The 12,575-nt window shown below is 48.1% G+C and overlaps 7 protein-coding genes across 7 annotated transcripts; 4 read left to right on the forward strand and 3 right to left on the reverse strand.

Moving 5' to 3' along the window:
• Nucleotides 1-658: 658 nt before the first annotated feature.
• Nucleotides 659-1,784, forward strand: N7533_002387 (uncharacterized protein; the record flags this gene model as incomplete). Its single annotated transcript, XM_057099037.1, has 2 exons — nt 659-1,384; nt 1,509-1,784. The coding sequence occupies 2 exons, from the start codon at nt 659-661 to the stop codon at nt 1,782-1,784; spliced, it is 1,002 nt and encodes a 333-aa protein (XP_056964173.1).
• Nucleotides 1,785-2,134: 350 nt separating this feature from the next.
• N7533_002388 (uncharacterized protein) lies at nt 2,135-2,915 on the forward strand (the record flags this gene model as incomplete). The annotated part of the gene is made up of 3 exons (XM_057099038.1): nt 2,135-2,204; nt 2,266-2,337; nt 2,398-2,915. 3 exons carry the CDS (start codon nt 2,135-2,137, stop codon nt 2,913-2,915), a joined length of 660 nt encoding a protein of 219 aa, XP_056964174.1.
• A 276-nt stretch (nt 2,916-3,191) lies between these two features.
• Nucleotides 3,192-4,517, reverse strand: N7533_002389 (uncharacterized protein; the record flags this gene model as incomplete). The annotated part of the gene is made up of 1 exon (XM_057099039.1): nt 3,192-4,517. The coding sequence occupies one exon, from the start codon at nt 4,515-4,517 to the stop codon at nt 3,192-3,194; it is 1,326 nt and encodes a 441-aa protein (XP_056964175.1).
• An 826-nt stretch (nt 4,518-5,343) lies between these two features.
• N7533_002390 (fungal specific transcription factor domain-containing protein) lies at nt 5,344-8,264 on the forward strand (the record flags this gene model as incomplete). The annotated part of the gene is made up of 5 exons (XM_057099040.1): nt 5,344-5,669; nt 5,734-5,845; nt 5,898-7,550; nt 7,602-7,749; nt 8,095-8,264. 5 exons carry the CDS (start codon nt 5,344-5,346, stop codon nt 8,262-8,264), a joined length of 2,409 nt encoding a protein of 802 aa, XP_056964176.1.
• Nucleotides 8,265-8,712: 448 nt separating this feature from the next.
• On the reverse strand, nt 8,713-9,376 carry N7533_002391 (uncharacterized protein; the record flags this gene model as incomplete). Its single annotated transcript, XM_057099041.1, has 2 exons — nt 8,713-9,309; nt 9,362-9,376. The coding sequence occupies 2 exons, from the start codon at nt 9,374-9,376 to the stop codon at nt 8,713-8,715; spliced, it is 612 nt and encodes a 203-aa protein (XP_056964177.1).
• A 384-nt stretch (nt 9,377-9,760) lies between these two features.
• On the reverse strand, nt 9,761-10,722 carry N7533_002392 (kinesin light chain; the record flags this gene model as incomplete). The annotated part of the gene is made up of 2 exons (XM_057099042.1): nt 9,761-10,433; nt 10,697-10,722. 2 exons carry the CDS (start codon nt 10,720-10,722, stop codon nt 9,761-9,763), a joined length of 699 nt encoding a protein of 232 aa, XP_056964178.1.
• A 303-nt stretch (nt 10,723-11,025) lies between these two features.
• Nucleotides 11,026-12,152, forward strand: N7533_002393 (isocitrate/isopropylmalate dehydrogenase family protein; the record flags this gene model as incomplete). The annotated part of the gene is made up of 2 exons (XM_057099043.1): nt 11,026-11,266; nt 11,320-12,152. 2 exons carry the CDS (start codon nt 11,026-11,028, stop codon nt 12,150-12,152), a joined length of 1,074 nt encoding a protein of 357 aa, XP_056964179.1.
• Between the last annotated feature and the right edge of the window lie 423 nt (nt 12,153-12,575).

Below are 12,575 nucleotides of genomic sequence, written 5' to 3' on the forward strand. Positions count from 1 at the left end.
CAGCCGAACTCCGTCCTTCTCCACTTCAAGTTGGAATACGCAAGTAATATGCCTCACGGTCAGCCTCGTTTTCGTTCCTTTTCCCCTAGTGGCTTGCGTGAATAATTACTAGAAACGACCCAGAAATGGTCAAATAATCCGCGTCGGGTTTCGAAGTCGACAAGTCACTGTTCCTCCTAAGTGTATATCACTTCTCACTTAGTACAAAGAATGACGTTATTGACTAGATTTATTGGCAGAGAATACAATTTCTAGTGAGCTACCTAGGTATTCCTTTCTCATTAATTTAGACTTACATTGAAAATGCCTCGTTAACCTCTTCGTTCATCAATTGAAGAAATTCCTATGAGCAATGTTTAATCAATTTTCAACACTACTACCCCACATGTCTGCACGGCATTCGTGAGCGTTGGAGAGGCCCGAGTGACTCGGCAAGCACCTAGCAGCGCACAGGGCCGCCCATAGCGCCCGGTCCGAGTTTCATGCGTTGCAACATTAGGACAAGCCCTTTTGGTCTTGAGAAGAAACGAAATGCCAAAAAGGGATAAAACTATGAACTACATAGAGAGAGAAAGGAGGGAGATATTCCATGTTACCGAACGTATCCTTTTCAAATTTTCGATCAACACCCCGAGGACTTTTCAATTCCAGCTTCATGATGAGATATAGCCTTCTAGCAGCTTCTTTGGCCCACATAGCCCTCGCTTTCCCAAACAGCCAGGAGAGGCGGGCTTATATCAAGCCTGTCGTGAAAGGAACACCTCAAGTAGTTGGTATTCTGGCAGACTCTTCCTTGAATCGAGACTCTTGTGGATCTTCTCTGTTTGGAGATCGTGCTTTGTGGGTCTGTAGAGATACACAACATTATGATTCCGATGGAATCCCGAATTTGCCAATTTTCACTAGCTCCGCATCATGGTCGGACTTGGTCACTGGTGGCGGCTCTCAGCTGACCATGTACGGCGACAATCAAGACAACTCTTTCTATCCACTTGTTCCTGGTAACTGTGACGATAACCAAGCTGGAATATGCTCAGACGGAACGAGATATCCGCTGTGGGCCAACGCACCTCCTCTGGTCACCAGCTCGGATTCGAGTGGTACGACTGGATATACGTGGATCAGCAACTCCCATATTTCGGGTCTTTCCGACCTTATCCCACATCCATCCGTCGCTCTATACCGCGTCAGCTACACTACCGGGGCAAGTGGTCTCCCCAAGGTCGAGTTGATCAATGAAGCCTTCTGGGCTGAGAACGACATTCCCTTTGGTACATATGGAGGTGTGGTCCAAGATGACGTTGTGTATATCTGGGGACAAGCCACGGGGGGGCTCTGTGAATCTCGCACGCGTACCCGTTGCCAACGTCGAGGCCAAATCGGAGTACGAATTCTACGTGAATGGAGATTGGACAAAAACCCAGCCGAAAATAGGCAATGAAGCGGCAACGATCCAGAATGCTTCTGCTGGCCGCCAGGGAACTTACTACTTCTCCACCCCTTGGAAGTCGTTTGTCTGGATCGGTCAGGCGAGTAACTCGGTCTCTGCGGATTTCTACATCACCACTTCGCCTGCACCAGAAGGACCATGGACTGAGCCAGTTCAGTTCTACTCAGGTGTCAACGGAAATTATTCATTGGGGGCATATACTTTACAGGCAAATCCGGCACTTTCTCTGCCCGACTCCAACGAGGTCTATCTCACGTATACCAAGACCGATGCAGTCGGAGATAATGTCGCGTTGTATACCACGCCTCTGATACGCGTGGAATGGGAAAATTAATAGGCATATCACATCCGAATGCACGATTTTGTAATTTTACGCGTCGAATTGATGCCCTGGCAGAATAATGCTGGTCATTACGCGCTTTGGGGCTCAATTGTTAGAAATCAAAGCCTCTCGGAGAAAGGGCGTGTTGCTCCTTCGGATCCGGACTGTCACTTTCGGATCCGATCCATCACCACCAAAAAAAAAACCACTCGAATTTCCTATAAGAACCAATAGTTTCTGGCCTCGATTAGCTCTAAATTACTGCAATTACCGTCAATAATCTCTACTTCAATCCAACCAAACATCTTCTGTGTTTTGTTTTTATTTTTCAAGAGCCACCACAAGTCACTCATCAACTCAATATGCACGTTCTTATCATCGGAGGAAGTGGTCGCACTGGAAAGCTCACCATTTCCGAGTTTCTACGTCAAGGTATGCTTGAACTGAAGAAGAATTGAGAATCGCCCTGGGTCCTTTGCTAACGATTAAGTAGGTCACCAAGTCACGGCATTGGTTCGCAACCCAGACTCGATGGACGATTGTCCAGATGTCAATGTCTTCGAAGGTATGTAATTCCGCTAACTGATGAATACTTGAATAAAGACAAATAACTAATTAAGTTCAGGGACTCCAACAAACATCGAAAACGTACGAGATGTCTTCAAAATTCAAACACCGGACGCAGTGGTCGTGACTCTTAGCGCCCCAAGAGCCTCTGACAGTCCATTCGCTGCTCCGATCTCTCCACCACGCCTAATGGCCGACAGCAATGCCAATGTGGTATCTGTCATGAAGGAGTTCAACGTCCCCAAAATCGTGATTCTCCAAGCCTTTGGGGTGGGTGCTTCGTGGGATAATATGCCCTGTTTGATGAAGGGCCTGATGAGCAAGTCCAACATGATTTACCAGTACAACGATCACAACCATACCGACCGCGAGGTCCGTCAGAGTGGTGTTACCTATGTGATGGTGCGTCCGTCGCGCTTAGTGGAAACTGATGCTATGGGGCTACGCGAGTGGCCAAATGACGGGAAAGGTGTGCCATTGATGGGGTCTGCAAGCCGGAAGAGTGTTGCTTCTTTTTTGGTGAATGTAGCTGTGCAAACAAAATGGGATAACTCTTGTCCTGTGATCACAAACTGATGTCGTGGTTTAGGATGATGTGGATTTGAGCACTTTCCCTTCAGCCTTCTTCTCTCTTTTAATAGCCCGGCCGCCCTTTCGTTTTATTATAGTGTACAAGAAATCTAAAATTATATCTTATCTTAAAAGTTTTAAATCAACCCTGGAAAATCATTTTATGGAAAGTTGAATCTGCTGTTTTGTCTTTAAGCCCTAGGACTAAAAAGGCTACATATTCGTGGCAGTGAATTACATCATAAGATCATAAGACGCCTAATTCCCACACCAATGCTGTCTTCATGTTGCAGTTCTTTGATTGTATCCCGAACGGCGGTCACTTAGTTGTTGTGAGCGCTCCTCGGTTGTCACAAACCTTGTCTCCGATGGTAGGATAGATTTCAGCTCGGACAACTGGGCTACTTGAGCAACTATAGCGGGGGGATTGGATGAGGAAGTAGCATCATCAGACAAGCCTTGCCAGCGCACCATGGCTGTCCCCTCAGTTAGGCCAGTTGTGTTGATCCAGTTGTAGACACCCGGGTCCTCAAGAGATACCACAAACGTATAAGTTCCATTGTCGTTGACAGAAGCTTGAATATTGTTCAAACTGACTTGACTGTTTCCTGGCTCGGTTGTAATCATCCAAGGGTCCGTCCAGGGAAAGACAAAATAATCCGCATCCCCTTGAGTAATTGTAGCGACAAGAGCCTCTTGGTCGCCTAACTTGAAATGGCCGAAGGAGCTCGCCTGGCTCGTTAAAGTGCCGAGGGTGCTGGACTGAGTTGGCGCGTTGAGGGTGTTTAATTTGTTGATCGTTGTCTTGATGCCCAATGCGCCAACCCCATAGTCCACGATTGATTCCTGCAAGTTCCATCTTGCGGTGCTGATGATTTTTGCTTCGCTTATTGGATCCTGTCCCGAGGCATCGTCGACCAACACAACGGAGATGTTGTCTGGTTTTTCGGTCTGCCAATCGCCTAAGTTATTTCGGACAAAAAGCTGCGTGCCCGATGAAGTAGACTGAATGTGATTCTTTGCACCATCGGCAGACGAGCTGTTGATGGTGATTGTGTATGAACCGTCATCCTCAATGACCAAATCAGAACCTGATAGATGTGCGACGGTATTCTGGGAGTTTGGGTCGCTGATCAAAGAGAACGTAACATCTGTAGGACCGGGAGTGTGGCGGTATCCTTGAATCACATAACTTAAACTGTCGTCGATTGGAATTGTGCGATAGATACAATCTGGATTGTCGTATGAGTATCGACCACCAGGGACATCAAGACCAAACCAGCTTCGAGGACCGGCATCGACCCAATATGCTTTAGGGTAATATGGGTCCGTGTTTATGGCCTTTTGGAGAGCACTGAAAGCCAATTCGTCGATGGCTGCGTCGAGACGAGAAGCTGCTTCATCACTGATCGGAAGCCCATGGGCAGTTTGATATGCGACTTTCGCTTCGGCTTTGAGTACAACAAAATCATAATTTTGATTGAGCTCAATTGCAAGTGCATCCAACTCCTTTTGGTCCGGTGTAGCTAGGGGATTGTCGGCAATCACTGCGCTAGCGCATGCCATGACAACGGCGAGAACCTTACAGGTGATAGGAAAGTGTTTCATTTCGAAATACTGTCACCTGTGACAGGAGAATGTGTGAGTTAATCGGTGCTGTTTCATGGCCATCCCAAGCCTCCATTTATACCCGATTTTATGTACCCACGAGGTCATAATACAACATGAAGGTGTCTCCATCTAAGCGAGGTGATCGTCTTCAATTGTAGCTATGGCGCAAGAAAATGGCGACATCACATGGACAATCTCAATTCACGCTTCACTTTTAAGCGAACAAATTTCTTGGATATTCGGCTTGGAATTTGAAGATCTGATTGGTTTTCCCAGAAGCGAGCAGCGATCGTCGCTGTCAGGGATGCCTCAGGGGTTCCAAGGCGAAAACAAGCCTGCAGGGAGCCGTACACGATAACCTCGGTATAGTCAGCCTGTCGTCAATCTTCACTCAGTGATATCACCGATTCCAATTGAATCATCACATTAGGTGTGGCTTCCAGTTGTTGGTTGTCGTAGTCACTGCCTATTTTCTTCCATTATCCGAATTATCTGCGGTCAATTCCAAGAAAGTAATCTGCGATGATGGCCATGAAAACATTTTCCCCGGAAGTCTTAGATGATCTAGATTCGGACTCTGTTGAGTGATTGATGGGGGGTACTTTGTGACTGTTTGGCTTCAAGTCGCGTCTGTGCCAGGATCTTCTCTTCACACCGCAATCTAGCAAACGGGCAACCTTCCGACATCCCAACACTCGGGCCTTTCCTTGACTAGCGTCACTTGGGATCTTTCACATATGGATAGTGATAGTCCCCCGTCGCGGAAGCGGCCACGCCCGAGGCCAGTCGTCTCTTGCTTGCGATGTCGGGATAAGAAGCTGAAATGCGACCGGGCTACCCTTGTCAGAATTGCATCAAGGCAGTCTGCATCGCGGAATGCACATACACCCATCATCCTGTGCCCAATCAATCTAAATCCCATGACCCCGCAAATGCCTCCCTTCCAAAGCCGAAACCGCAACCGCTACCGAAACGAGTCCACCTCGACGTCTCCGAGGAATCCGACCAGCGGGGCCAGCTGGACCCTCCTCGGAACGGCATCATCGAAGATCTACAGCGCCGCGTGCTTCATCTCGAGGAGCTTGCCGCTATTCGATTGAATTCTACCGACTTGGATCCTCTAAGAAATGCCACCATTCCAAGCCCCGGGTTAGCATCCGCTCTCATTATCATCAACCTCCCATCCTTGGCTCTCGCGCTGACTATTTTTAAGGCCTCAGGAGAACCCAACTCTTTCTACTACTCCTTCCCAAGGCACGTTGGTGATCAAAGGATCTCGCTCCCGTTACCATGGCCAGAATAACAGGATCACCCTTCTCAATCAAGTGAGTCTAGTTAATTCTTTTGTGACCGTATTTTTTCTGACAGCCTCTGCAGTTCCCAGACGCCAAAGCGTTTATAAATCATTGTGGCACGGACTCCAGCCTCGTCGGACTAGCCAAAGAAGTCCAGTTTCTCCAGAGCAAGTTTCAGATACCAACGGCCTCTCCCGAATCTCTGTCGGAGTTGGAGTCTTTTCCGGAGTTACAGTGTCTCCTAGACTCTCTTCCGCCAAAACCTCTCTGTGATCACCTGGTGGATGTGTATACAAAGAACTTCGAAAAGGCCTTGAGGATTTTTCATGTCCCCTTCTTCTTACGACAATACTCGAGGCTTTGGGATGAGACATCGGATCCAGAGGCTTCTTCGGCGAAAGACTTCGTTCCCCTTCTCACCGCCGTATTGACTGTCAGTGCTGCAGTATTGGGCACACCTCTCTCTGATGATCACACATCATCATGGCGCTACTTGAAGGATAGCGCCCCTGGCAATATTCTCAGATGGCTGAGAAAGCTGCCGCGGAAACAAAGAACAGAAATGGCCACTCTTCAAACCGAAACGCTTCTTTTGCTTTCACGCCAACTGCGTCTCGCGGATGCAGAGGAGTTGTGGAAGGCTAGTGGGGAACTGGTGCGCTCTGCGATGGTGATGGGTCTTCACATAAACACCCACAGCTCTACCGAGATCACTCCTTTTCAGGCTGAATGCCGAAAGCGTCTTTGGATTACTATTGCTGAAATTGATCTCCAGATGTCTATCTCTGCTGGGATGCCAATAATGATTCCGGAATTGGATTTTCAGCTTCTGACCCCAGCTAACCTCCATGACTCGGACTTTGATGAGACAACCACGACTCTTCCATCTGCAAGAGATTTGCTCGAGGAGACCGATTCTTTGTTCCAAATTAGCCTCGCTGTCTCGCTATCCCAGCGAATTAAAACAATGAACATGGCCCAACATACAAACCCACAGGACAGTCTGGAGACGCGCTGGAAACAAACGCAAATCCTAGAAGAAAGTCTTCAGAAGGCATCTCTTTGTCTGGAACGGTCTGATGAACTTCGAGAGCTTGACTCTTCCGGGCATGCCTTAAATCGCGTCATCCTGGACGCTTTTCTCCACCGACCTCTCCTTGCTCTTCTGCAACCTATTATTACCGCAGGCACCCATGACAACCATCGCTTATTCCCTGAAATTCAACAGACATTCATCAAATCGTCACTCTCTATCCTTTCCTGCCAGGACTACTTTGACCCAAATATCTCTGGCCTTGACTTATTTAACCCGTCAGACGCATCCTGGGAAATTTTCCAAGCATTATTTCACCAGGATATCCTGAGTGCTGCCCTCAATGTCTGCAGATATATGCGAAATCTAAATCAAGCACCGGCACACCAAGCTCCGACCAATCACCGATCTACTTCGATAACCTTACCAGGTCAGAACGTTAGTAGAGTCAGCCTCATACGACTCGTCGAGAATACCCTGGAGACTTTGACGCGTCGCATTTCCGAAAGGCGGACGAATGTTAAGGATATCCTGTTGCTTGCTGTGGTGCTTCAGTCCGCTCGCGGTCGTGGCACGACAACGCAACAAGATCTACTCATGTCGCAGGGTGCCAGAAAGGCACTATCATCCTGCAGGCAATATTTGCTTTCTAAGCAGTCAAACGAAGCGATTCCGTTTTTTGCTTCTGACATTACACAAATGGTACTATCATGTTCATTCAAATTTGAAACTCACTTGCTGACTTCTGAATAGCCACCTTCCCCTTATGTCCCGATGGGGTCGTCTGGACCGCAACCATCTGCATCCAACTCCACGCATCTTGCGGATCTATTCGAGCCATCATCTGCTCTTGCGGTCGAATTCAATAACTTTGAGAGCGATCTATTTGCGTTGGATGATGGTTCATTCTTATGGAATTTATGATGCAATAGTGTACGTCAACCGTATGAAACCTTAGGAAAGCTAATACACAAATGATATGAATTCTCTTCAACAAAAACTCTGTTCTAGATTCCAAATCTATATCTGCAGTATCAATGCGCGCTTATCCTGGAAAACCATCTACAGATGGGATCCATGAATGTCGACTTTGTCTTTGGGCTTATTATAATACTGTGTCATGTCGTGCTTCAAAACATCCAGCCCCTGCGATCATCAGAACAAAAACAGGTCAAATCGGAGACTTAATAAACTTACCAAGGCTAGCTCCTGTGAAAGCTTATTATCGTTCTCTGCCTGAATACAGAGTTGAAAGAACTCATCATCCTGGCGAGCCTTGTTGGGATCCTGATCATGGAGTCGTCGGAAGTTCTCTCGCGACATAGGGTCAATGGTCTCTTCCCAGATACGCTTGCGGACTTCACTATACTTATCGAGAATGCTTTCGTCCGCAAGTCCTCTGTGGATGCCATTTAATGCATCGAAAAGATTACCTACGTCGACGATCCCACCCGTTAAACCTAGGCCACCGCTGGGTAAAACAAGTCAGCCATAAGCTAAATGAACAATTTATAAAGAGAAGGTCTCACAAGGGGTTGCAGAGATGTGCTGCATCCGCTGCGAGGAGGATTCTTCCAACTCGGAAAGAAGGAGCACATCGCTGCTGCAACTTATAAGGGCTGATATTCGTGATGCGATATTCGCCCGGCTTCGGATTGCCCGGTAGAATCTCTTCATATCGTTGGGGCTGTCGCGCGATATACTCCTCTCTGCTCAGACCTGGGGTGTCTCCATATGTGACTCGGTAGAGTCCATCCGTCGTTATCTTGGCTGCCATATAGTAATTTTTCGGGTGCACGATGAAGTTGCTGTCCCAATATCCGTAGCGGTCGAAGTCGTAATATACCTACTCGACATGGTTAATTCAAGACGCAGAGAAAGCATGCCAGTGGATGATGCCACGAACATTTGTAGCAATTATTTGTGCGTTCAGAGTTTCGCCGGGATACTCAGGGCCAAACAGCTCACGCCGCACCGTACTGCTTGCTCCATCACATCCAATGACATAGTCCGCCTCGGATCGTTTCAGGCCAGTTGGGGTCTCCACATCGACCCAAGCCTTGCCTTCATCCTGGCCAATTTTCATCACGCGATGCGACCATTTGACCTGTGCAGTGGGTTGACGCTGGATGTGCTCGTATAACAGTTTGCCCAATCGATCGAGAGGAAGCACAACCATTTTGTAAGGGTAGTCCTCCGGTAACGAATCGTGATTAATCCCGGCGATAAATGTCGTATCGATCTTCCTCCAGGCGAAGTTCTTGGGGTGTAGACCTCGAGCTTTAACGTCCTCAAGGACACCGGCGCGTGCCAGTTCATAGGCTGCTGGGGTCGCGTAGTGGGCTGCACGAGGCTGTTCGTCTAGCTGGGCGCCAGAATCGAATAATTCGACCTCAATGCCTTGCTTAGCTAGCAAAATTCCGAGAATTAGCCCCGATGGGCCGGCTCCAACCACAATGACCTGTGAGATAAGTTAGTCGCCACCAGGTAGTTGAGAGTCTCCGCTTGAGTACCTTTTTGATCGCCATTCTTTGATATAAATTGATGAGATCTCACTCTCCAACAAGTCAAAATTGAGGCCGGACAAGAATAAATATGGCCTCGCAGTGTTTTCCAGGGTCAAAGGAGTCCGGGGTTAAAACCACCCCACCTCCCCCGCCGTGGGGCTCGTCCACTTGGCGTGAGTTGATGGATTGCAGCCACTGCGAGTCGGCCCAGGAAAAAGCCAGATGCGGGGAACCTTAGGAGTTGAGCTAAATATTGGTAAAAACACGAGAGGTGCAGTGGTTTGCGGGGCGATTTTGGGGGAATCCCGAAGCCCTGAAGCAGCTTCCCAGACCAAGATGCGAGCCTAAATTGCACCTCTGAAGCTGAAAGCATAAATCTGTAGCTGTTAGACCTTGGTACACGTATCACCAAAGAAACTGTTGCTGGAAATTGGCCGAAGGTGCACCTTCCCAGTTGCTACTAGTCTGTACTGGTTCTATCCTCTGGGGTTCGATCTGGCCTCCCACCGGCAAATCAAAGGGTCCCGACAAACCAGTCTTATTCTCCATTTGAGACCTTTTAGCTGCGGCCTCAAAGGATAACCAGTATTGATCCAAGTGTGGGCGGGTGTTGACGGGTGATAGCGACGGTCGTTCGTGCTGTTGATGTGGTAGAGATACCATCGGGAGGTAATCTTGTGCCCCAGGTGCTAGGATAGTGTCCTGGTATCCATTCTCACCAGGCTCCTGGTGCTTTCTTTTCACTCCACTATTCTGGTGACGGTGGACGGAAGATTGATCAGTCTTACTCGGAGGAGTGCCGGAATCCACCGGGCTTTGGCCGATCAAAAGATGCTGCCATTCCCGGATATTTTGTGCATTATCGAGCGGAAATTGAGACCACTCGTCAATTCCTCTCCGATCAAGTCTGGCAAGGGGCATATAGGTACCAGCGCTATCCCGGCTGACCGCGGCGCCATCCCTTGGGAATGCATTGGAAAGCTGCGCGTCGGAAACCTGGGAAAGGAGGCGTAAAAGTACACCTTCTGTGACCTGCAGTCTATGCTCCAGTGCTTCGACGTGTCCCTTGGCGGGTCCACTATGTAAATAAGAACATGGATCAGTTGTTGAGCTGTATGGGCATGTCTTCAATCTCCCAGCTACATACCGGCGCAGCTGCTCTGGCCAATCACAGGGTCTATTGTTCTCCAGGCATTGCCCACATATAGGCCTTTTCAGATTAATTAGCACATCGATTTATTTCGATAAACCGGACACTCAGATCGTACTTATCTCCGCTGCACTGCAGTGTCGATTCGTATTAGTGGCAGAATCATTTGGCTCCTCCAGAAGACCACTTACCTTCTGTTTTCTAGAGCGGCAAGCATTGCATGCAACCGTGATTCTTGCGGGCTTTCTCTCCTTTGACTTTGCCATTTTGAATAGATGCGAAAAGAAACCACCGAGCCAGGCAGTTGAGAGATGCAAATGCAACCCAAGAAGGCGAGGAGGGGAAGATGAAATCGCCTGAAAGTTCTGCCGGCAGGCGGAACCATCAGCCTCAACCCTGTCAATGTTCCCCGAAATCCATTGATTTAAATACACAGTTTACTTTGTTTTCCTATTTTATTTATTATCTTCAAGAAACTTCTACTATTCTATCTATTTTCCCTTCATTGTTATCCAATACTATGTCACCAACATATCGCATCGCCTCCATCCCCGGTGACGGTATTGGTCCCGAGGTAGTCAGCGCGACCATTCAAGTTGTCGAGAAGCTCGCCAAAAAACTGGGAAAATTTGATATCGACTTTACTCATATTCCTTGGGGAACTCAATACTATAAAGAGACTGGTCAATATGTCTCAGATGATTGTTTAGAAACGCTACGCAAATTCGATGCCGGTCTGTTCGGAGCTGTTGGTGCGCCGGGTAAGAGGCAAAATAATTCCATGGCTTAGTATATTCTTCTAACAAAGAAACAGATATCCCTGATCACATCTCCTTATGGGGTCTTCTGCTAGCCATTCGTGGCCCATTGCAGCTTTATGCCAACGTCCGTCCCGTGCGAACATTCCCAGGAACCAAGTGCCCACTGAACACCGCCACAGAGGGTATTGACTGGATGCTTGTTCGCGAGAACTCGGAAGGCGAATATTCTGGCCAAGGTGGACGTTCACATGTTGGACAAGAATGGGAAGTCGCAACTGAAGTTGCGATTTTCACTCGCGTCGCCATTAAGCGCATCATGCGGTTCGCTTTTGAGACAGCGCAGTCTCGCCCTAAGAAGCATTTGATCGTTGTCACCAAGAGTAACTCCATGCGAAATGGCATGGTTCTCTGGGATCAAGTTGCTTCTGAGGTATCCAAGGACTTTCCCGACGTTGCCTGGGAGAAAATGCTCGTTGATGCCATGACCGTCCGAATGGTAGCTAAACCCCAATCAATCGATACTATCGTCGGAACCAACCTGCATATGGATATTTTGTCTGATCTCGCGGCCGGACTTGCTGGATCTATCGGAGTTGCCCCCTCGAGTAACTTGGACCCGACTCGCAAGAACCCATCTATCTTCGAACCTGTCCATGGTAGTGCTTTTGATATTACCGGAAAGGGTGTCGCAAACCCAGTGGCAACTTTTTGGTCAGCTGCTGAGATGCTCATTTGGATCGGGGAGAAAGACGCTGCGGCGAAGCTTATGCAGTGCGTTGAGGCAGTCTGTACCGCCGGTATATTGACGCCCGATCTTGGTGGAACCGCAAACACCCAGGGCGTGGTTGATGCGGTTTGCGCAGAGATTGAGAAGCTGCACGGTTAGTGGGAGGAGCATCAAAGTGGCCGGTAAATATTTTTTTTTTCTTTCTTGAAGCTCAAAGGTAATATGCCTTTGTATGGACCTAGACAATGACTTTTCTTTTAGCATGAGCCATTGTTTAATTATTAAAGCCAAAAATGGACTGCGGTTATTCTCTGGAGGAATCAATAGTATTTAAATGTCTCGAGTTTCCTGGTATCGAGTAGCCACTAGCATCCATATTTATCGCAAGGCTTCATCATGGACTACGACGTAATTCACAGAAAAGTCTATCCAGATGTAGTAAAATTGTGGTGGGTATCATTCATGCTGAGCCCGGAAATAGCTCATTGGACAGATTCAAAGATTCTAGAGTACCTGAAGGACTATCTCACTCAAGGTCGTGTCTGGGTAGGTCAGGATCAAACAAAGCAACCTTGGTGCTTC

The sequence above is a fragment of the Penicillium manginii genome (genome assembly GCF_028828005.1).
Source record: "Penicillium manginii strain IBT 31320 chromosome Unknown utg000002l:1.0-5564898.0:1.0-5567710.0, whole genome shotgun sequence".
Classification (NCBI taxonomy): Eukaryota; Fungi; Ascomycota; class Eurotiomycetes; order Eurotiales; family Aspergillaceae; genus Penicillium; species Penicillium manginii.